General features: G+C 39.6%; 1 protein-coding gene across 4 annotated transcripts in view; it reads left to right on the top strand.

Moving 5' to 3' along the window:
• The first annotated feature begins 8,715 nt into the window (after positions 1-8,715).
• The window catches only part of ITPRID2 (ITPR interacting domain containing 2), a 73,534-nt gene continuing 58,968 nt past the window's right edge, over positions 8,716-23,281 (top strand). The window contains exons 1-3 of one of the 4 annotated variants that reach the window (XM_081934109.1): positions 8,716-8,829; positions 9,486-9,855; positions 10,622-10,667. In XM_081934109.1, the coding sequence (XP_081790235.1) occupies positions 9,654-9,855; positions 10,622-10,667 (248 nt within the window). In that variant the 5' untranslated portion in view covers positions 8,716-8,829; positions 9,486-9,653. Of the gene's footprint in view, positions 8,830-9,171; positions 9,856-10,106; positions 10,219-10,621; positions 10,668-23,281 lie in introns of those variants that run through there. The other 3 variants (XM_081934108.1, XM_081934110.1, XM_081934111.1) reach the window with 3 other exon arrangements.

The raw sequence follows: 23,281 nt of genomic DNA on the forward strand, positions 1-23,281 counted from the left end.
GCAGATCTGTTGTCTATATAATAATATCATATACTACATATTCCATATGTGATATGCAATATGAAATACCGTATATAACATAGCGATAGTCTTGTATGCAGCAATTCCGCCTTCTAGTGAAGCATCAATCAAATTCTGCTGAATTTTTGAGAGCTTCTTTGCAGTGTTTTGCTTTTTAAAACTGAAAAATCCTTGCTTTTATGGCTATAATTTATAAAATCATGTTCTGCTCATATTAAGTAACCTTTACCTATGGATGTGTATGTGTTTGTTGGTGTGAGCATAGTTATGGCACCAAGTGACTTTGTGAGTTTGTTATTTTAAATGTCACTGAACTTGTATAGGAGTATGGAGATTACGTTGGAGGAAAAGGGCAGTGACCATTAATAAAACATGAATTTAGGCCTGGAAAAAAAAAGGAGCATGTGAAAAAAAACCTCAGGATTACTCCACATTTACTCTTTTTGGGATACAGTGAGAGGAAGGGGAAACACTGCTATGCATTCAAGATTCTGTCATTATAGCCTACAATGTAAGGCCCTACATCAACAGAGTTCCTATATTTCTTCTGGTGTCTGCAACCTGGCCTGGCCTACCCTGAAGGCCTGACAGAATTTTAGATCACTTCATCTATTCTTCCCCATAAAGTAACTTTTATTTTGGAGAGGGGTTTATTTTGCCTAACAGTATTTAGCAGGACAGAAGTACAACTGTTTAGATTGTGGGGCTACATAATTCTTATTGTACAATTCATATTGTACCAATGAATTAGTAGTACAAAACTTTACTATCAATTTTTTCTTTTCTTTCACCGGTCTCTTCAGTTCCCCTCTCACAATTCCCTCTCTTTTTAAACAGACTAGGTGCCAATTATGTTCTGGTGAGCTAGCCACTGCAACTACCAGTATTTTCTCTTTACATGGCTTCATCACAATTCTGATAACCTTTTTCAGAATAACACTAAACGTTTAAAACTGGGCTTGTTTTGTCAAACTAAAGAACTGAAAACAGGGGAGCTGAACAACATATTATAGCATTCCGAAATAATATAGGTAATCCTGAAGTCTTACTCACTTTGGGCCTAAAATATTCTAAAATATTATTCAATAAAGGACTATAATATGAACAATCAATTATTAAAATCCTCCACTCTTCTAACTTCATGGAAGGCTTTAAAAAGCTGGCTCTTTCCCCAAGCATTGGGATTGAGTGAGACAAAGTAATATTTGGTGGGGAGTCCTGCTTTAGGGTACTGGGCACTGTTTTTTGGGGGGTGGGGGTGGTGTTTAAATAGTTTCTTGTTTTTATTGCTGCAAAGAGCTGCCCAAAGTTATATATATATATATATATATATATATATATATATATATATATATATATATATATATATATATATATATATATATATATATATATATATATATATATATATATATATATATATATATATATATATATATATATATATATATATATATATATATATATATATATATATATATATATATATATATATATATATATATATATATATATATATATATATGATGGGTGGTCATATAAGTTGCCTAAATAAATAACCCAAATAAGTAGGAAAAAATGTGATGAAACCGGTTTTGCCTACACGTTTATACTACTAGAGGAAAGGTAACAAATTTTAGACTTCTATTTCAGCTGCAGATCTTTATGCCACAATGAAACAAAGCAACCTGGACCTAAGAGGGATGATGACCTCTGAATCCACAAAATTTTCATCTATATTATATTTTGCTGATGGCCACAAACTCTTGGATGGTACTTTGCAGAGCTGAACAGATTTAGAAATGAAAGATTGCTTTCATTCACGAACAGATTTAACTCCTTTCTTTGAGAAAAATATGCTTTGGCCCTTATTAAACCTTACTCAGTTTTTACAGTAGAGGAACTGTTTTATGGAACTGTGAGAGGCTGAGAAGGCTGCAGAGCAGATCAAACGAGAGCGAGAATACACATAAGAAAGGTGGCTAAAAAAACCAGGAAGCAATGGATAAGGTGAAGAAGAAAGAAAGAGGCAACAAATGGAGGGATAACAGAGTTGGGCTGGGTCTGGGTAAGCCCAATGAGTGACTTGAGCCAGTCTCTGTCAGTCCACGTTACTTCAGCCTTTTCTAAATACAGATGGAATGACAGACATTTTGAAAAATTAGTGATATTGTTCCATTCATTTTTCCCCACTCACACAATCTCTGTTCTAGCTTTCCAAGTAGAGATTCATTTCAGGCTGTTTCCTATGAAAGAAAATAAATGGTTAATCCAATTTTCATAATGTTTCTTTGTCTTGGTGGATTTGTGCTATGCCCTTGCAATAGCCAACTGGTGAATTTGTTTCACTAATTTGAATAATTCACAAGAGCAGAATTAAGAACTTGAAATGCTGTTGATGTGGTACCCACAGTGTTTCAGTCTTATGAGAGTTGAGCTGAAACTCTTTGAACACATGTGCTAATTTAACAATCTGACAAACCAGACCACAGCTTCTGGGGATATGTTGGTCAGCTGGCTACTATTTTATTCTGTGTACTTTATTTAAACTTCAGTATTTGGCTTATGAAAATAATCGTTTCAAAGCCATTGCTTGGCCCAAGGGAACATTGTTTCTTTTCAGAAAAAGAATTTTTTGTACTTCAATTAGCAAAACACACTGAATTCATTGACTATGTTGGCCCCAATCCAGTGAAGTATACAGATACCAGATTCAGTGTTGAACTAAGATCTTCAGTTTTTGTTTTCTTTTTAAACCACAGTGATTATCAATCTTCCACATATTCTATGCTACAAGCTTCATTTAAAAACCAGACAGTTTAAGTCAACATATTGCATGACAAGAAATGCATGAGCTAATACCAAGACCCTTTTGTTCTGCATGTGGCTGCTGTTTAAAGAGATTTTACAAAAATGTCTTAGTAAGATTCATTTCTATGCCAGAAAATGTTTTGCTTATGAACTAGTAAAATTAGTAAATGCCAGTAAATAAACCATGGTATTGAAACTAATGTGTTTAACCATTATTTGTATAAACAAGGATACATAGTACATGGTTTCTTGGCTTATTCCAAGTATGTTTTTATGTTCTGCCCATGCTTATGAACTGAGGAATAAGGCAGATTGATAAAAAGCAGGGGGAAATGAAATCAGGAATTGGTTAAAAAAAAACCAATTAATGTTCTCGCTCAACTATATTTAAGTTTCATACATTTATCTGTTGTTTTTATTGTTTTGTAAAATATTTTGTGATGTGCAGTATCCATGGAAGCAGTTATTTTACGCATACTCATTCCTTGTGGCAGCCATTTTTTGAGCCTGCCAAGATTTCAAAATTCCCCCAGCTTAAAGACAGCAGCTCTCATCATATATACCATGATATACTGATTTTGAGCTTGACTTTTTATTACTAAAAACTGACCAATAGCTATAGAGCTGTACAGTATATTAAGGGCTGGATTGGGACAATCAGTATCTCTTGGTTCAACCTAACTCACAGAACTTTGTTATGAGGAACAATAGGAAGAGAGTAAATTAATCTGACAAATGGTATTAATATCACAACAGGACCTAATGTACATTGAATGAAAAGTTCAAGTGTCTCTCCAACCTGCTTCCACTTCATTGCTACAGTTATAACCTAGCTCTCTCTACTCCAATCTCAGGAGATACGGAAGCAACAAATAAAGAGTATTCTTCTTGCTTTGGAAAGTATGATTATGCCTTAGAATTTTCTGTTTTAGATGTATCACTGATAAGCTAGTTATTTACTTCCAATTGCTTCTACTTTCCCTTATCTAATTTTCATATTAACTTCTTGGACAGTTGAGAACCTTGGAAAGTTAGTTGAAAACCATGGAAGGGAGGGAGGGAGGGTGGGTGGGAGGGAGGAAGGAAGGACATACATCACTCATAAGTGTTACATGGGTGCACCAAGGCATGTCCATCACTGCCTGCACCTCTGCATTGTGGTCCAGTTGAAACTTCCAGGATAGAGACAGTCAAGAGAGTCAAGTCATGAAGTAATCAGGGCAAAAATGACTGAAATGGTACAAACCACCATTTGGCTGAGGGTTTTTTTCCCATCCAGTAGCGGGAAAGGGTGCTGATCTAGAAAGAGAGCAGGAAGAGGAGAATGGTGGGACGAATGACTGATGAGGAATCCCCTGGCTTCCATATGACTCTTGTTCATGCTCCTATATTATATTCAATTTGTCCTTAGTCACTGTTAGCTTCGGGGGTGGGATGGAAACAGTAACTCTGTGTTACAATACTGTGGCTGGGATTTTAAAATCTGGTTGCTGTAAATTCCCAATGCTGATTGTAAATATTTTTTTGTTTACAAAATGATGGTGACTTTAGTGTCTTTTAAGTTAACCTGGAACCGTCTTATGAAAAATCAGGATCTAAATATTCAGAATATGTTAATTGTAAATGTGTTGTAGTGGTTAAGGTTTCCCTAGGCCAGGACTTGAGTTCAAGTTCATCCTCAGCTTGGACAACTAGGTGACTCTGGGCCATTTTTCTCTGTCACTGTCACTTGTGCTCACATGATTGTGACACTAGGGTTTCTCAAAAAGATGGTCAAAACTCAAAGGGGTTCGCCGAAATGGCAAAAATTTCAGCTTTCTTAAAAGCTCAGAAGCAGGAGGATTATACACAGGAATGGGTAAAATGGATTGATTATATACAGAATAAATACCAGACTAGGAGTTATTATGTAGCCTTTAGGAAAGAATGTTTAGACTGATAGATGATTCGAGTAAATAATACATGGGTTGCTTGGAATTGTTAGAGTGGTGTATAGCGGAAGTCAGGGGGGGGGGCTTGAGTGGGAGGTGGGGGTGGGTTAGGGTGGAGGGTGGGGTAATATATATGTATAATTAAACTAGAAGATAGGATTAATGAAATATTGTTATTTTAAGAGAAATTTATATTATGATTTATATATGTTCAACTAACTTAGAAGATGGGATTAATGGGCTATTGTTACTTTAAGAGAAACTTATGTTTGTTGGGAGGTGAGGGGGTATAATATGTGAATGAGTAATCTATTTTAAGATGGGGGAGGGGAGGGGGTAAAGTATTTAGTACAACATTTGAATGAGAAAATTTTTGGGGGGGTTGGGGGGGCATAGCATCTGTATGAGATTTACATTGTATGGTGGGGGGTGAAAAGGGGGAAAATTTGTTTGTATAAAACTCTTTTAATTAAGAATGAATTTGAAAGGAAAAATAAAACTTAAAAAAAACACTCAAAGGGGGATGGATTCTGGCTTCTTTGCTTTTCAATTTTTACATCAATGGTATGGTGAGATGTTAAATTTCAATGTTCAAATTTCTATCTCCCCAAGCTAAGGGGTCATAGCATTGCTCTGCTGCTTTATCCGAATGATGCTGTACAGTTAGTCTTCACTTAACAATCCTAATTGGGATCAGCAATTCCCTCACTAACAGATGTGGACATTAAGCAAAATGTAATGCGACTACTCCACTTAATGAAGGCAGTTCTGGCAATCTCAGTTGGTTTCATTAGGTGAATCCCACGTAGTCACTAGGTGAGGACCCACCTGTACGCAAGCCATTCTTGAGAGAAGACACTGTCTCCATTCTAACTTCCCCTATCCACCTCACTGCTGCCCTTTGGGCTACCCATCTACTTGTTGCTGCCAGCTACCCCTGCCACCACTACTGTACCGCAAGAATCTTCTTTTGCATGCCTTCTTGCACACTGGAATGCTGAAATATTTGTGAAAGAAGGCCCCAATAGTGGTGGGCAGTGTGATAGGTTCAGCAGCAATGGGAGTGCTGGGACAGCTGGCAGTAAAAGCTAGGTAGGCTGCCAAAAGCTGGCTGTAAATATGGATAGGTCTGGATTTTGTTCATGTGACCACAGGAGCAATACAGCAACTGGAACTTCAAAGATCTGTCATAAGTCCATTTGTTCAGGTCCATTGTAACTTTGGTTGCTGAATGTATAGATATTAAGCAAGGCCTACCTGTAGTCCTTTCCAGAACCAATAGCCGTAAAAGAGCTCTGAGAGTTCTGACCCAATACGTTACGACCACAATTGAGCCCAAAATATCTGTTGTTAAGTGAGATACTTGTTAAGTGAGTTTTTCCTTATTTTACTACCTTTCTTGGCTTCCCCATTGACTTTGCTTCTCTGAAGGTTACAAAAAGTGATCACATGACCCTGAGATACAGCAACGATCTTAAGGATGAACTAGTTGCCAAGTATGTGAATTTTGATCACATGATCATGGGAATGCTGCAAAGGTTATATCTCTGAAAAAACGGTCCTAAGTCCCTTTTTTCATTGCCTTGTAACTTTGGTCACTAAATGAACTGTTGTTAAGTCGAGGAATACCTGTACTATGTGCCACTGTCACGGGACAAACGTCTGCTAACACCATTCGTAAACTTTTTCAACTTGTGGGGAGAATTGGAATATAATGAAGTCCCGAAAGAAGGCTGGGAGGTAACAATCAACAGCACAGTAAGTAAGTAAACAAGAATTTTAATAGTCAAAAGACATTTAATATGAGTCATGGTGGCGTAGTGGTTAGCGTGCAGTACTGCAGGCTACTTCTGCTGCCGGCGGGCTGCCTGTAATTTGGCAGTTCAAATCTCACCAGGCTCAAAGCTGACTCAGCCTTCCATCCTTCCGAGGTCGGTAAAATGAGGACCCAGATTGTTGGGGACAATATGCTGACTCTGTAAAAACCACTTAGAGAGGGCTGCAAAGCACTGGAAAGCGTTATATAAGTCTAAGTGCTACTGCTAATATTTGCCACACATTTTAGTGGCCCATGTATCAGAATACCTTGTCACCTAAAACCGCCAAGCTTTAAAAACAGCATTATTCTGGCAAACATTTAGTGCATAGACTTAACCTGTGCTCCTTTGGTGGGTTATTAAATTTGTATTTATTTTTATTTTTCTCGCCACTGAATTTTTCTGCCATTGTATTTTAAGTCAACGGAGATTTCGGGGGGGTGGTGTGTAAGCAATAAAACAGACCGTAAATAAATACGATACAAAGTTAACGTCAGGACCGGAGGGAGGCAAACAGGCTGCACGAAACGAGGCCAGGAAGGGTCTCTCGATTTCTCGTCCCACCCACCTCTCCGTTATTCGTTTCCCCTCCTTCCCCCCAACCTGAAACTCTTGAGGCGAGGAGCAGGGGAGCAGAGGTCGACCCTGAGGCCACTCACCTGTGGGGTGCCACAGGGGTCGGTCCTCTCGCCCCTCCTGTTCAACACATACATGAAGCCGCTGGGTGAGATCATCCGTGGTTTTGAGGTGGGATACCATCTGTACGCTGATGACACGCAGCTGTACATTTCCACCCCAAACCACCCCAACGAGGCCGTTGAAATGATGTCCCGGTGTTTGGAAGCCGTTCGGGTCTGGATGGGGGACAACAGACTTAAACTCAACCCCTCCAAGACTGAGTGGCTGTGGCTACCGGCGCCCCGGTTCAACCAGTGGATGCCATCGCTGGCCATAGGGGGCGAACAACTGCCCCCGTGGAACGGGCGCGCAATTTGGGCGCCCTCCTTGATGCCCGGCTGTCGATGGATGACCATGTGACAGCCGTGGCGAGGGGGGCGTTCCACCAGGTGCGCCTGGTGCGCCAATTGCGCCCCCTATTGGATCGGGATGCCCTACGCACAGTCACTCATGCGCTGGTGACGTCTCGCCTGGACTACTGCAATGCTCTCTACATGGGGCTCCCCTTGAGATGCACCCGAAGACTACAGCTAGTTCAGAATGCGGCCGCGCGGGCCATCATGGGAGGAACAAGATACTCCCATATAACACCACTCCTGCACGAGCTGCACTGGCTACCTGTGGTTTTTCGGGTGCGTTTCAAGGTGTTGGTTACTATCTTTAAAGCGCTCCATGGCATGGGACCTAGTTACCTGCGGGATCGCATCTCACCTCACACATCTTTACGACCTATCCGCTCTCACAGGGAGGGACTCCTCCAGGTGCCATCCGCCAAGCAGTGCCAACGGGTGGCGCCTAGTAGAGCCTTCTCTGTGATGGGCCCAACCCTCTGGAATGACCTCCCCTCCGATATTAGAACTATTAACGACCTCCGCTCCTCCGCTCCTTCCGACAGAAGCTTAAGACCCACCTGTTCCAATTAGCTGGCTTAGCCGATTTATAGCTCCAACTTTCACCTCCTGGCAAACATCTTATCGTGGAATTTTTAAGGGAATTTTAATCTTATTTGTATTTTAACTAAATATGGTACAGTATATTTTCTACCTCCTCCGTCTATGTCTATGTTTATGTTTATGTATGCCATTTTGATATGTATTTGGTTTTTAATAATGACTGTACACCGCCCCGAGTCCTGCTTAGGAAAGGGTGCGGGTTATAAATAAAAGTTGATTGATTGATTGCGGCGAGCCATCGCTCGCTAGTCGACTGGACCTTCCATCCTTCCGAGGTCGGTAAAACGAGGACCCAGATTGTTGGGAGCAATTAGGCTGACTCTTGCAAACCGCTTAGAGAGGGCTGTAAAGCACAGTGAAGCGGTACATATATAAAGTCTAAACGCTATTGCTGGTTCTCCAATCGCCGGCTAAGCGGCCACCCGACCCACCAACCCTTCCCGGCGGCGCGATCAAGGCCGCCCCGGGTTGCCTCTGCTTCCCCCGTCACGTGAGCAGAAGCCGCCGCGGCGGTCGCAATGCTCGCCTCCCGCCAGACGCAGTATGAGGAAGTCGGCGAGAGGCGCCCTCGCCCCGTTGCCATCGCGCTGCACAGGCGGAGGGAAGCGAGCGTTGTGCGTGAGTTTCAAAGCCGGTCGAAGGCTTCCTTCGCCCGGGATTGAAAGGGTGGGGGGACCCGACTGTCCTTGTCGAGAGAGCGCATTCCCCGCGCAGCAGAAGCCGTATTCAAACGGGTCAACTCAAAAGGCGGGCAGGGTAAAGGCAAGGGGAGAGGACCCCCCTCCCCTCCAAGATTAATTGGAAACTATAATGGGGGGTCCGCGCACTCTCAAGCACGTCTCTAGCCTGGTTTAAGTTTTTGTCTGGGCGCTGGCTTGCTTTCGCTTCGTCCCCCTTCCTGACTCCCCCTTCGGGCTGTAAGCAGGGAAGAAAGCTTGTCCTGCAGCCCTGGAAGGAGGGGGAACAAAATGGGGGCGGGGGAGAAAGTTGGGCTTTTTCGGCATTGCAAGGCGGGAAATGAGGAGGAGGAGGCTATTGCTCGGTCGGGATGCTTTCTTATTGCCAGCTGTGCTTTTTAGGCAGATGTTGGGGCGGCACCCCCACCCTCCCTCCCTCCCTCCCTCCCTCCGGCTTGCTTCTCTGGTCGCCACGGCAACTTCGGAAAGGGTCGGCTTTTTGCGCCGGAATTCAAGCCGAGCTGCCGCTTCCTCGCAGCCCTGCTCGATTGAGAGACACCCGCCTCCGGATCTGCTTTTTTTCCCCTCCCCGTGCAGGTTGGAGGCGTTTTTGGCAGCAGCAGCAGCGGCAGCAGCAGGAGGAACGGCCGCCCGTCCGCAGCCGGCGAGCCAGGTCGCTTTGCGTGAGAAGGAGGAGGCGGCGGCGAGGAACCCCGCGGCGGCGTCGGGAGGCCAAGCGAGCGGGAGCAGAAGCAGGAGCCCCCAATGGAGGAAGAGGAGAAGATGGTGGCCGCCGCCGCCGTTGTTGGCGAGGAATGGCAAGGTGTGGCGCAAAAGAGAAAAGCCTGGGCTAAAAGCAGGGACTCCTGGCAAGCGTCGGAGGCCGAGCGCCTGTCTCCAGAGCCGGCGGATCTGGCCGCGGAACAGGAGTTGTGCGGTGCCAAGTTGCCCTTGACGGCGGAAGGAGGTCAGTCTCTTCGGGCGCAGCGAGTCGCTCGTTCCGCCCTCCCCGCGGGTAGCGAGGTGCGAAAGAAAGAAGGAAAAAGAAAGAAAGAAAGAAAGAGCCTCGTCGACACCTGAAAGGCTTTTTGAAGCGCAGATTTATACTTGGCGCTTCCCGCATTCTGATGCGCGAGGCGAAGGATGGCGCTTCTGTCAGGCGTTCGATGACGTCCGCTGAAGTTTATAGCTCAGGAAATCGGCTTAGTTAGCCTTTCACATGCCAGACACCAGGCTTTGCCTGCTCCTGCCGGGACAAATCCGGGACAGGGTGGGAAGGATTTCTAGTTCCCGCTTCAATAGAAACTCCTTTTTTTTCTTTTTGGAGAAAGTAAGCTCTGCTGACCTTGTGGAGAAGGTTTGCTTCTCACAAATCTCTGTCCTGGCCGGCTTTTAAATATAAAATATATTTACCTAAGAGGGCTCTTCTGTGCTTATTGCACTGTATTGATCAAGTACTAGAGCCCTACTGCATTGCGTTGAATTGAATTAAAGGGGTCTCACTCCCTGAGGGTATATGATTTACACAGCTGATGCTTAAATTGTACATGTTTGCTGTCTTCTCTGATTATGAATGATCACAGCTGCTCCCAAACAACGTGCATGGATTGATTTGCATTGCAGGTTGCTTAGTTTAAGATTCTGTCTAGTTTTTTTTTTTAAAAAATGGTTCCTCAACTAACTCTTTTCCCCTTGGATTTGTTTTGCTCTGCTGCCCTCCCTCTGTCCTGCAGGTGCTATTCCCAATGAAAAGATTGCAATATGGCTTAAAGATTGTAGGTAAGCATTTCTTGTGAAGTATTGTGCAATTATTAAATGTGTTTTTTTTCAGCATTAAGTAGAGACTGTTTTTGATTGCCAGCAAGTGCATGGGTGGAATATAATTCTTCATTGTGATTAGAATGCTGCAGAAGCAGCTTTATTTTTGGGGTGTGTGTGTGTGTGTGTGTAACAGAGAGAGAGAAAAAATGAAAATTGCTTTGACAGTTCTATTGGAACTATATTGTTCAGAATATAGCAGCTGTTTTCCAGGGTTTAAAGATTTTGTGTTTGTAAAGTTTCTAGCTCATTGTAAAGTATTTTCTTGAAATATAATAGGAACAAAGGAAATATTTTTGGTTGCTTTTTTGCTTTTTCAGCTGGATTTTAAATTTGTAGAACTGCAGACCTAAATACTTCTATCAGGAAGGAAGTTCTATTGCAACCAGTTGGGTTTTCATCTATGTTTGTGAGCAGGTTTTAAGTTAAGAGAACTTGTGTTTGTTCACTTCTAAGTAAACATATCTCAGATGACATAATCTGTTTTTTGTGTCAGGTGTTCAAAGGGTTTTGTTCATATTTGTAACAAATAAAGTTTATTAGAATAATGATTGCAATATTATGAAGTTGGAGCAAATGTTTTTTCTAAAGAACAAGTTAACTAGTTGGTGTTGGATTTAAACTATAAAGCTTCACATTGATCTTTCTGCAAACTGGTTAATCTTGGTTCTTACCTTAGCTTACAGAATTATCAAAAAAAGATAAAAGGGGAAAGGCAATGCTGCCTGGTCAGGGTCATTATTGAAAACAAGTGTTTTTCTGCTATATGTTGCTTAAATTACACATAGTGTTTTAGAAGGCCATATTTTTTAAGTAAACTTTTCATTTTTCTAATTATAAGGATAACTTTAAAAACCAAATGTTAGTAAATAAAGAAAAAAGTAGAAATGAATCAAAAATACAAAATTAAATGAGTTTTGGTTGAAATCATTATATTTTTGTAGGTTGGGGTTACTTCTGATAGTCTTTCTTTTTCCTCATTCTGCAATAACATTTACACATAGATGTAGAAAGCATTTTAGTTTACAGTGCAAAATGCAATTCTGCTTGAAAAAGTAGCATAGAAAAAGAGCACTTTCACCCCTGATAAATTATGCACTTAATTCTTCTTGGCTGGGGGTGAGGATGGAGATTGATACAGAGCAGCTATGCAAAATGATTAGGGCTAAGAGTAGAACTAAATTCTGCAACAATTTTCCTCTGGGTTTAGGGGCAGTTTGTGAGGTTTTTTTTTAAAAAAAACAACCCTAACTTATTTTTCTACCTTTGTGATAGTTTTGTTGCATAACTCAAAGGATATGCCACTCCTACTCCTTTTGTTATAAGCAGTAAATTAATAAAAGTACATAAATAATACATGTTATTATCAGCCAACATCCAAAGGAAGAGTACAACTAATGATGCATCCTATTAAAAAAGTTTCCTTTTCAATATTGAAACAAAAGGAACTTTTAAAGTATTGTTGGTAGTAGTTCTTTGCTCAGGGGAAATTATTCTAATGTTCTAATTTTTTGAATGAACCTTAAGTAGTTTTGTGGCTAGTGGTTATTATTATGATTATTTTCAATTTTTCAACCTTATGTCACCTTCTGCTGGAAGGGCAGAAGTTTACCTGGTGAGCATGACAACGGTGCAGGGAATAGCCAGCGGAGATAGATAGGAACAATCTGCAGTTTAAGGCAACCCATAATTCTGCAAAATTAATCCCAGGTTGTGTAACACCCCCCCCCCCCCTAAAATATGAGTAAGGGATTTGAGGGCATGTGTGTAACAGCAAGATAGTGCCTTTCACAGGTTTTTTTTTTTTTTTTGCAGATTGAAAACAAAACTTTTGTATTTCCAGCAATCCTTGATGCTTTATTTAATACAGGCTGTTACAGCATTCTACTCAATAAATGCACCCCCCTCTCTATTGTGACCATATTTGGACTCTGTTGCATGTAGCATGAAAGTTATCGCTTCCTCTGTCCCAAAATAGCTTGTTGTGTAATAAAAGCAATCTTATCTTTTTGGTTAAAAAGGATATTGTCTGCTATGGCCACTGAAAAAAGAGAGCTGTGTTTTTTGTTTTGTTTTTCTTTCTGGAGGAAACTATTTCCCTAATATTAACGGAGACAAGGGAGCTGTGTTGTCAGGTTCAAGAAAAACATAATGAAACTCTTAAGGTCTTTGCAGTGAAATAATCTGGAAATCTTGAAAAACTTGAAAATCAACTGCTTTTATTTTATTTTGTTCAATTTCAGGACTGGATAATCTTGTTTTTGCAGAATTCCTATATTGTTATGTGGTAACTGATATGATCAATCTTTCAGTTTTGTCTTTATCCAAAGGTTTTACATATGTGTTGTAATCTTTATAGAATATTTTGTCCCTTTTGATGTCTTTCTATTGTGTTTACGCAATATGAACATGATTATTCATTAATGACTGAAATAATCATATATAGTATGATTATACAGTCTACAAAGACATCCAAGTATGAAATTTAGCACTTCCTCATTCAAATCCCAGTATGAAAAAAATCCAATTTGTTTGAAAGGAATGCTGTGCATATACTGCCAAATTAGCAATATTAATTGTTAGCTAATGTGAAGGATCTATGAGGAGATGATACAGCCTTGATGAAGCTTCCAAGAGTCGGACAAGATTCAGTTTCTTAAATATAAGGCCACTAGTAATCCCATTTGAGATTAGGCATTAACTGTCATTCATATGTTTTTAAAAGCTTTCTTCGTAAATGGGACTCACTGGAGAAGAGCCTAATGCTGTGGAAGACTGAGGGCAAAAGAAGAAGGGGAAGATAGAGAAGGAGGTGGCTGAATGGAGTCTCTGAATTTGTAGGCATGAGCTTAAATGGACTCCAGAGGATGGTAGAGGATAGGAAGGCCTGGAGGAATGTTGTCCATGGGGTCGCGATGGGTCAGATACAACTTTGCAACTAACAACAACAACAACAACAACAAGTAAATGGGAGCTAAAAGTACTTTTTTAATTCTAATGTGGTGTAAACCACTTCGGAAAACCAGATCTTGATAGATTACATGCATATTTCTAAAATCACCAGTTACTCAATATTCAGGAGTTGTTTACAGCTACTTTGATAAGGATCTTATCTTTTTCTTTTAGGATGCTATTTAATTATAGTCTCAAATGTGACTGTATGATTCATACTGAGGAATCTGGAATTAAAAAGGCTTAACATTTGTGTTGGACTGACAGCTTGGAATTTAAATCTGGAATATCTCACCAATTGTAAACTCTAGTAACATAAAAAATGTAATGAGAAAGAGAAGGAGGAACATTACATTTTACTTTCTGATGACTTGCTGGCACATTTGAATGATCATTCACTTTTTATTTTTATAGAGCGAAAGACTTGTTAGATGAGTAGACGCATCTTCTATATGGTCATGTTATGTAAATGATAAGTTTTTTCTAGAGAGAATTTGTTCTTGTTCTCCAGGCATTTTGCTTATCCACAGACCTTTTTTTGTACAGAATCTCCTTGCGGTTTGTAAGGATTCCCTGGAGCATCTTTAAATTAACAAGGTGAATAGAGAAGTACAGTTTCAAAGGCCAGTTCTCAAAAGTAGCTAGATGTGCTAGACCAAGTGCTTAGTAGATCACTTCTAAATCTGTCAATCTAATTTCAGTGTGGAATAACTTTCCTCTGCCAGTCGGTCCCAGGTTGGATTTCTGCAGAGATCTTGTGTGACAGGGTGGGCATTACTTGCGTGAGGATGATGGAAATTGTAGTGTCATACAGATGGGAAAAATGCCCTTGCTTAAATGGAAGTTCTAAACACGTGAGATTCCAATAGCACAAGGGAGCATCATGCTTTGGGAAATTGGTCTATAAAAAACTTGCTTAAAATGACTAATTGGAATAATGTAAGCTGTTTGAATATTGGTCCTGAAGAAGATTGCTTACTTCCAGAAGATTAGAGCTTTGGTTTCATGTGCCTGTGTGATAACTAGGAAAGTTCATTTTATTGTCCTGTTCAATCAGATATACTGCACTCATCTATTCAGAAAATTCTGTGAGGACCCAGATGGTTGCGGGTGATATGCTGACGCTGTAAACTGCTTAGAGAGGGCTGTAAAGCACTGTGAAGTGCTATATAAGTCTAAGTGCTAGTGCTAGACACACAGTACTCATTTATTCCAGATAATTCTATATTCTTGGGCTCTGTGTTAAATATTTCTGCCCATAGCATGGTTATTAAAATAGAATTGCAACAAAAAGTCCCCTATATTTCTTTATATTTCTGGTGTAGTTTGGAACCAGTTTGGTCCAGTGACTTTGAAAATACGAGACTATGAGTTGCAGTCCCGTCTTAGGCCTGAAAGCCAGATTGCTCCCTCTCTATCAACCCACCCCACCGCATAGGGTGGAGGTTATGGGAAAAATAGGAGAATTATACATATATAAAATTCCATACATAGTTTATTTTCAGCAAGAAAATCCAGAGTTTTGTGGCGCTTAAAAATCTAATGGATTTATAATACAATCCTGTACATTTTTCCTGTATTGTAAATCTCATTGTACCAGAGTATTAACATAATATACATCCATCTACTGGATACATCGGCCTAATATGCAATACAGCCCTGGTTCGATTCCCAGTAAGGGTATGGCTAGCTGATGAGACCTAAATAGGTTGAAATAGATCTATACTAGTCTCCCTTTATTTATTTATCAGCACAAATACAACACAAATATAAAAAGGCAACATTAAAAATAAAAATATAGTTTTCTGCCTGGATGGTACTCTGTAATGAGCCGAAGGACAGAAAGGGGGAATAGTGAGCTCCCTCCCATATTTGGGCATACCAGGGGTTGCAACACAAATACATATATAAATATAAATATATATGTCTATGTCTATGTCTATGTATGTCTGTATATATATATATTACACACATACATACACACACAGTGTATATATGTGTGTGTGTATATATATATACATACACATACACATACACACACAATCTTGTTGTATTTGGGTCTTTCCCGTGTGGCCAAATCACGAAAGTGTCAGAACATTTTGAAACTAACGCCTTAGATAAATCTGAACACAAACCCAAACTCTGGCTTAGATATGTTGATGACACTTTCATGATTTGGCCACATGGGAAAGAAAAACTGGACAACTGCCTCACATATCTCAACAGCCTACACCACAAAATACAATTCACCATGGAAATAGAAGCAAACAACCAACTTTCCTTTCTGGACGTCCTAATCTACAAAAAACCCAATGGCTCCCTAGGACACACCATCTATTGGAAAAAAACACATACCAACCGCTACTTAAACGCACAATCCATCACCACCCTGCATAGATCAACTCTGTAGCCAAGACCCTTATCTCCAGAACCAAATGCCTAGCCAACAAATACCACATGAAAACTGAATTACACACTCTCACAAACGTATTAATCTCCAATGGATTCCAAAGAAAAACAATTACCAACCTAATCCAAAAGGAGACTCCCCCAAAAAACCGAGACACAGAACAGGACAACGGCATCGCCCTCCTCCCTTACATCAAACGCACCACAGATAAAATCAGCAAAATTCTCCATAAACACAATATCAAGACAGCCTTTAACGCTGACCAAAAAATAGCCAACATCTTAAGAAACCCCAAAGACAAAATCCAGCTAGAAAACCAAGGAGTCTACGAAATACCATGCAAAATCTGCCCTGCAACATACATAGGACAAACGAACAGGAGAATAAATGCACGCATCACGGAACACAAGAATGTAGTAAGAAAAAAAGAAAAAACTTCCTCCCTTTTCCAACACCTTAAAGCTACAGGACATGAAATTAATTTTGAAGGAACCAGGTTAATCTCCAAAACTGAACACTTCAACAAGAGAATAATTATGGAAGCTATCGAAATAGAGAAACACTCCCACAACATGAATAAACGTGACGATACCTCCCGCCTACCAGACATCTGGAAACCAGCCCTAGTCAACAAATGAGTCCCACCCACCACCCAGGCCGTTACAACATGAAACAACAATAGAAACACAGCTAGCACCAATCAGCACCAATCTACCAATCATGATACAACCACGCAACTAATCATTCCACTTACTGAAACAAAGCCAGCACTCCAACCCCCCACCACCAAGATTTATAGAAAGACAGCAGCTCCGATCCAAAACCAAGCCTGAAGATAGCGAGTGAGACCTCGCTGAAACGTTGCCAAGACAATCTCAATTTTACACGGGAAAAGACCCGAATACAACAAGACCAGCATATATATGTGTGTGTGTGTGTATGTTGTATTTGTGCTGATAAATAAATAAAGGGAGAATAAAGGGAAATATTTGGGCATACCAGGGGTTGTAACACAAATACATACATACATACATACATACATACATACATACATACACACACACACACACACACACACACACACATACATACTGTATGTGTGTGTATGTGTGTGTACACACACACACACCCCGTGGTTCTAAACAGTCTGTGAGTCTGCATCTGTTGATGAGATTTCAACTAAAATATGTGCTATAGTCCATGTTTTGTGATGCTTCAGATGGACAACAGCCATCACTATTCATCAAAAAAGCACAATCAGATACTTTGTTTTGCCTTCTTTCCTTTTGAGTGGAAATAAAAAAGATGGAGGATTTGATCAAAGAACACAGGACAATTAGAAATGCAAGTCTAGATGCTCTATGAAATCCTGTCTTCCAGGGAGGCAGGGGGAGTTTGCTTGGGATCATCTTTTTTCTTGGAAGTGGATTTTTCTGTGTGCTTATGCTTTATTTCATAATTGCATGTCTTTTTTTTACCATTGATTTACTTGTGTGCAGCAGTCGTAGATGGGTGGTTTTAGAAATAAATTTAAAATATTCACATTTAATTCTATGACTCATGTATAAGATTCCATCCTGATGAATGTATGCAAATGCATGCATTTATTATCAATCTGTGTGTGAGAGAGAAAGGCATAAAGTTTTATATTAAAATGACTTGAGTGTGTGTAGATGATATAAAATGTCAGTGTGGTCTGAGGCCGAAGCCACCAAAGGCAGCAGCCAGTCATTTGGCTGGTTAGTCATATTTAGAATGCACTGTGGTTGTGTTACACCCTTTCTCTAAGGAGCTTCAAATGGAGCATATGAGAGGACTGTCTCGTCTTATTATCTGTTATAATATGTCCAATGCGGTCAATCATATTATTATTTCCCTAGCCTCCAGTTCTATGGTTTGCTTGCCCTATTAGTTATTCAAACTTCATAAACTCTGATTTTTATCATTTCCTAATAGTAGCAGACAGTATTCTCTTTTATGTCAGATGTCATGTTTTAACAGATTGCTAAATTTTAACCTTCCTTTCCTCTGAGAGCTAAAGATTGTTAGCAGGTAATGCATACTTAGTGCTGTTTCCTCCAGTTTTTTTTTTCATACAATAGCAACTCAGTGATTTGCCCTGATTCACCCAGTGAATTCCATTTTTCCTGCTGGTTTTTTGGTTCCTATACATAGTCCCTATAAACAGGTAGTCTCTGACTTTCAACTATTCATTTAGTGCAGTGGTGAAATTCAATTTTTTTTACTATTGGTTCTGTGGGTGTGGCTTGGTGGGCATGGCAGGGGAAGGATACTGCAAAATTTCCATTCTCTCCCCACTCTGGGGCCAGCCGGAGGTGGTATTTGCCAGTTCTCTTAACTACTCAAAATTTCCGCTACCAGTTCTCCAGAACCTGCTGAATTTCACCTCTGATTTAGTGACCATTTGAAGTTACAGTGACATTGAAAAAAGTGACTGATGACTTTTTTTACGCTTACAAGCATCTCCGTGGTCACATGATCAAAATTTGGATGCTTGGCAACTGACATGTATTTATGATAGTTTAAGTGTCCCGGGAACATGTGCTCACTTTTTGAGACCTTCTGACTAGCAAAGTCAATGGGGAAGCCAAATTTACTTAACAACCATGTTGCTAGCTTAACAACTGCCATGATTTACTTAACAACTGTGGCAAGAAAGGCCATAAAATAGGGCAAAATTCACTTAACAACTGTCTTGCTTAGCAATGGAAATGTTGGGCTTAATGTTGATTGTAAGTTGAGGTCTACTTGTAATTTCCTCCATTTATTCACTGGCTTAGCATGGCTTGGACCTAGTGCCCAGCCTGTGCTCTCCAGAGCTACAACTCCTAAAACCTTCAGCCACAATAGGAGTGCTCAACGGGGATAATAGGAATTGTACCCTAACACATCTGGAAAGTGCCAGGGTGAGGCATGTTACACTATATTGAAACTGAGATTACAAAATGGAGCCTTTTCCAGTCTATCAGCAGATAGGAGAGGCTAAATTATCTGGGACATTTTGCATACCGTGCCTTTTTATTTTAGTTATGTTGGTGTAGTAATTAAGGTGTGGCTTAAAACCAGGAGTCTCACCTTAGGTGTGTAAGGCAGCTGGATGACTTTGGGCCGGTCACTTTCTCGGCCCAATTTACCTCACAGGGTTGTTGTTGTGAGGAAAATAGAAATAGAAACAGGAGTGATAGGTATGTTTGCTACCTTGAGTTGAAAATTATACACACACACACACACACACACACACACACACCATTCTAATAGCCATGAATGTTGGCGTACTAGATTAGATTAAGATGTTTTGTCAGTCTGCAAGAAAAGGCAGTGAGGTTGCATGCTTTTTAAACAAATCATGATACCCACCACACAATATTCACAATTTTTGTGGACTTCTTTCTTGAATAGCTGTATGGCAGACTGATACTCAACCTGTTTGTTTTTCTCAACATATATACACCAAGAGAAAATGAAATATTATAATTGTTAAAGGGAAGATAGAGAGTTGACACTCCTTTCAGTTTTCAGATGTTTAAACTTCTTCAAGACTGATTTTGAAAAACCCTTAATCTAAATATTTTCCTCTAGTCCATATTATTGAATAGAGTGACAAAAACGCTGTGCCTGGATAGAGTTTGCCTTATACACTATGGAAACTCCATAAGCACCCATTAAGTGACAGGGGATGTTGCAGGGGGACTTAGATTGTTAATTTTTAGGGGAGATGTGGAACTTCTCTTCAGAACCAAAATAGCTCCCAATAGAGCAGAATAATACCACATAAATACGAGCCCAAAATACTCAAAGGTTCTGAACAGATATTCTTCTCCTTATAGCAGCAAATAGTACTAGAACTTTGAAGGCAACTGAATGATGTCATTATTTTAGGCATATGTCACTGTACAGAACTGAAATTGTTTCAGCTAGCTTTAGTTTCATTTGACTGTAGGCTGACTGCAGGGTGCAAGAGCAAAAGCAATCGACTGAATATTAGCAGGCTTTGTAAATTGGCAATTTTAAATAAAGATTTCCTTGGGCTAAACTGACTTCTTAGTCAGTGTTCACTACGTCCAACTGTTCTTAGCTTTTTCAGTCTGAACCAGGGGCAGCTAGATTATGTTACCTGCTGTGACAAAGCATGTCTAAGCCTCGTTTCCATATGTATACTTATTTGGAAATGAATCTCTGTGGGACTCCCTCCTGAGTAAATATGCAATGAGTTGGACTTAAAGCCATCTAGTATCTTAAACTTAAGTTGCATCCATACAAAAAAAATGATGAAAAATCATTTGGTTTGATATGCTTCTTCATATAAAATATATTGGATCAAGTAGGTTTTTTTAAAATAAATAAATGCTATCCTTATAGAGTTATAATATAAAGATGTCTTCAGCACTTACAGTTCCCCTAGATCCAATTTTTTAAAACTACGTTTGCATTTATATTTGACATGATTATGTTGCCTATATGCAAAAGAGCTTTATTGCTTTATTATTGTTGCTGATATTAGTTCTACTAATACTATACTGTTAACTGATGAAAAATTATTGGTCAGTAAAACAGGAAGACTGTAATATAATACATATATAAGCACTAGAATTCATTGAAGACCATTTAGAAGTTACAAACTGGTACAAAATGCAAAAGTGCAAACAGTATCAGGCACTTCACAGTAGGCCCATGTGTCACTGCTGCTAAATGAACTGCATTGGTTATCAATTGGCTTCTAGGTGTAATCCCAGGTACTGGTTACCAACTTCAAAACCTTTCATAGAATAGGACCTAGTTATCTGAGGGAAGGCCTATCTCCAATTGCATCTGCCTACCTACCCCATACATAATTTGGGCAGACTGGGTGTGCTTCAGATCCTTTCAATTTAATGCTGTCATTTTATGGAACGAAGAAAGTGTGCCATCTCAATCACAGCTCTTATAACCTGCTTATGTTCCCAAGTTGGGATTAATAATTAGTTATCTTTTGGTGGGCTCCCTCTCATTTTGTACTGTTTGTGCTATTTGACAGTCTGGACTACCTACGGTATTTATGTGCGTTTAATAGATTTTTGGGTGGATTTTTTAAGCTGCCGAGAGTCTTCTGGAGTGGACCACTACATCAAATCAAATACATTATATTACATTAATTAATCCCACTATAATATGAGCACATATAGTAACAATACATATCCGTGCATCATAATCATTCCTTCTATACCAGCCCTAAAATGCTCTCCTCTTTAGCATTCGGCTATTCTAACCAAAGGGTCCTGGTGAAAGCTAGCAGATGTGAACTAAATAGCCAGTGATAGTGCTGAACTATAACTCCCAACATCCTTTTTTATCACTGAGCGGGATTGCTGGGATTTATGGTTCAGAAACATATGAGGGTCACAGGTTCTCCACTAATCCAGTTTGAGTTTTAATGAGAATGGATCTTTTCTATTCCCAATCCATCATAGATTTAGGAGGAGGAACTGCCATTTGTCTGTCTGGATCTATGATTATTTTGGCCCCATTCTGGTGCTTTTCATCTGAATTTATAATGCATTTCCTTGCTGTGATATCAAGGCTGGGCAGAATTTCCTCTCTTGTCCTTGTGTTCTAAATTTGTGTAGCTGTTCTAGAAAACAAGCAGTTTCGCTGGAACTGAATGAGTTATTTCCTGATAATAAGTTGAGATGGGGGTTGGGAGTAAGATGTTTTTATAAATAACTTTTTTACTGGAATATTGTGTGAAAAATGTTTGCTGAAGCCTTTGGAATCCAGCAGGACACATTAATTAGTAAATAAATTAAAAAAAATCATTCAGGTACTTGCTTAAATTAATATAGCAAATTGTATATGTTTTTTTATAAAACTTATGAACTTTAAAAGTGCTTGCTTGCCAATTTCCTTTTTTTTAAAACTAACCATATCCTTAGATTTTTTTTTAACTCACATTGAAATATAAACAAGGAAATCCTCCGCCTTAATTGTGGAGTGATTTTTATTATCCAAACTTGAGAACCTCTTAGGAGGTTGGGTGGGAGAGCCTTCATTGCCATGGCAGAGGAGAAAAAATATATATATTAAAAAAAAGGGGAGGGACATTTTAATTGGATAGTACATAGGTAATGTGTAAACGTTTCCAGAAATAGGCAGTTTGTAAAGTGCCAGCAACAGAACAAATTGGATGTCTTTATTATAGCCTGAGAGCTAAACACTTTAGTCAATTTGAAAAGTTGGTATCTTTAAAATTCCTAGTGAGAAGGATAAGGCAGACTGACTGTATTGGTTACTTCTCATTTATAGCGACTGTAACATAAACAAGAATAGGTTGGTATGTTGTTTTATAGAGGTTTTTTTTTAAAGGATTTACACAACAATAGCTCAGTGGTAGAACATATGTTTTGATGTAGACCAGGGGTCGGCAACCCATGACTCTGGAGCCACATGTGGCTCTTTCATCCCTCTGCTGCGGCTTCCTGTCGCTGGTTGGCTCAACAATTGATAGAGCTTTTGGTTAGGACAGGTAGAGGAAAAAGGACACCGCATTAGGAGAAGACTCTATGGTGGGGGAACCAGATTTCCGGTCGGATCCAGAATTGAATGGGGGCTTCCGGTTAGGACTTTTGTGACTCTTTGAGTGTTTAATGTTGCCGATCCCTGATGTAGACAGTCTCAGGTTCAGTACCTGCCATCTCTAAAACAGCTGGACTTGAGTTTAAAACTCAGGTGATCAATGCCAGGCTGAGTATGATACAGTATTCAATAAACCTCTTTTTTACATTGAAAAGGAAAAGGAAAACTAATACAAAGTAAGAAAAAAAAACCGAAGAGAAAACTTAAAGTGGGAAAAAAGAAAGCAAAAAGATGCAAGACATGACTTCGGATCTTCTTGGTAATAATTAGTCAACTAATGATCCTTTGGGTCACCATTTCTGAGAGATTTTCTTATCTAATCAGAGAAACAAAATGACCCAGGGCAAATCTGCCTGTTTTGATCATATTCCCAGACTATTGATATGCCACAAATCATAAACACTAATGTGTATTTGTCAATTAGAGTTTTCAAATTTTAGGCCACAGACCCTGTAATATATATATGTATTTAAAAAACCCTCAGAATCCTTGATCAAGAAGAAACCTGGCTATGAATGAAAATTGGCTGCATTTGAAGGTTTTTTTTTCCTTTTGTCCCTTTTTCCTTTAATATCTGGTTAGT

This window comes from Natrix helvetica, assembly GCF_964273705.1.
Source record: "Natrix helvetica genome assembly, chromosome: 1".
Taxonomy (NCBI): domain Eukaryota; kingdom Metazoa; phylum Chordata; class Lepidosauria; order Squamata; family Natricidae; genus Natrix; species Natrix helvetica.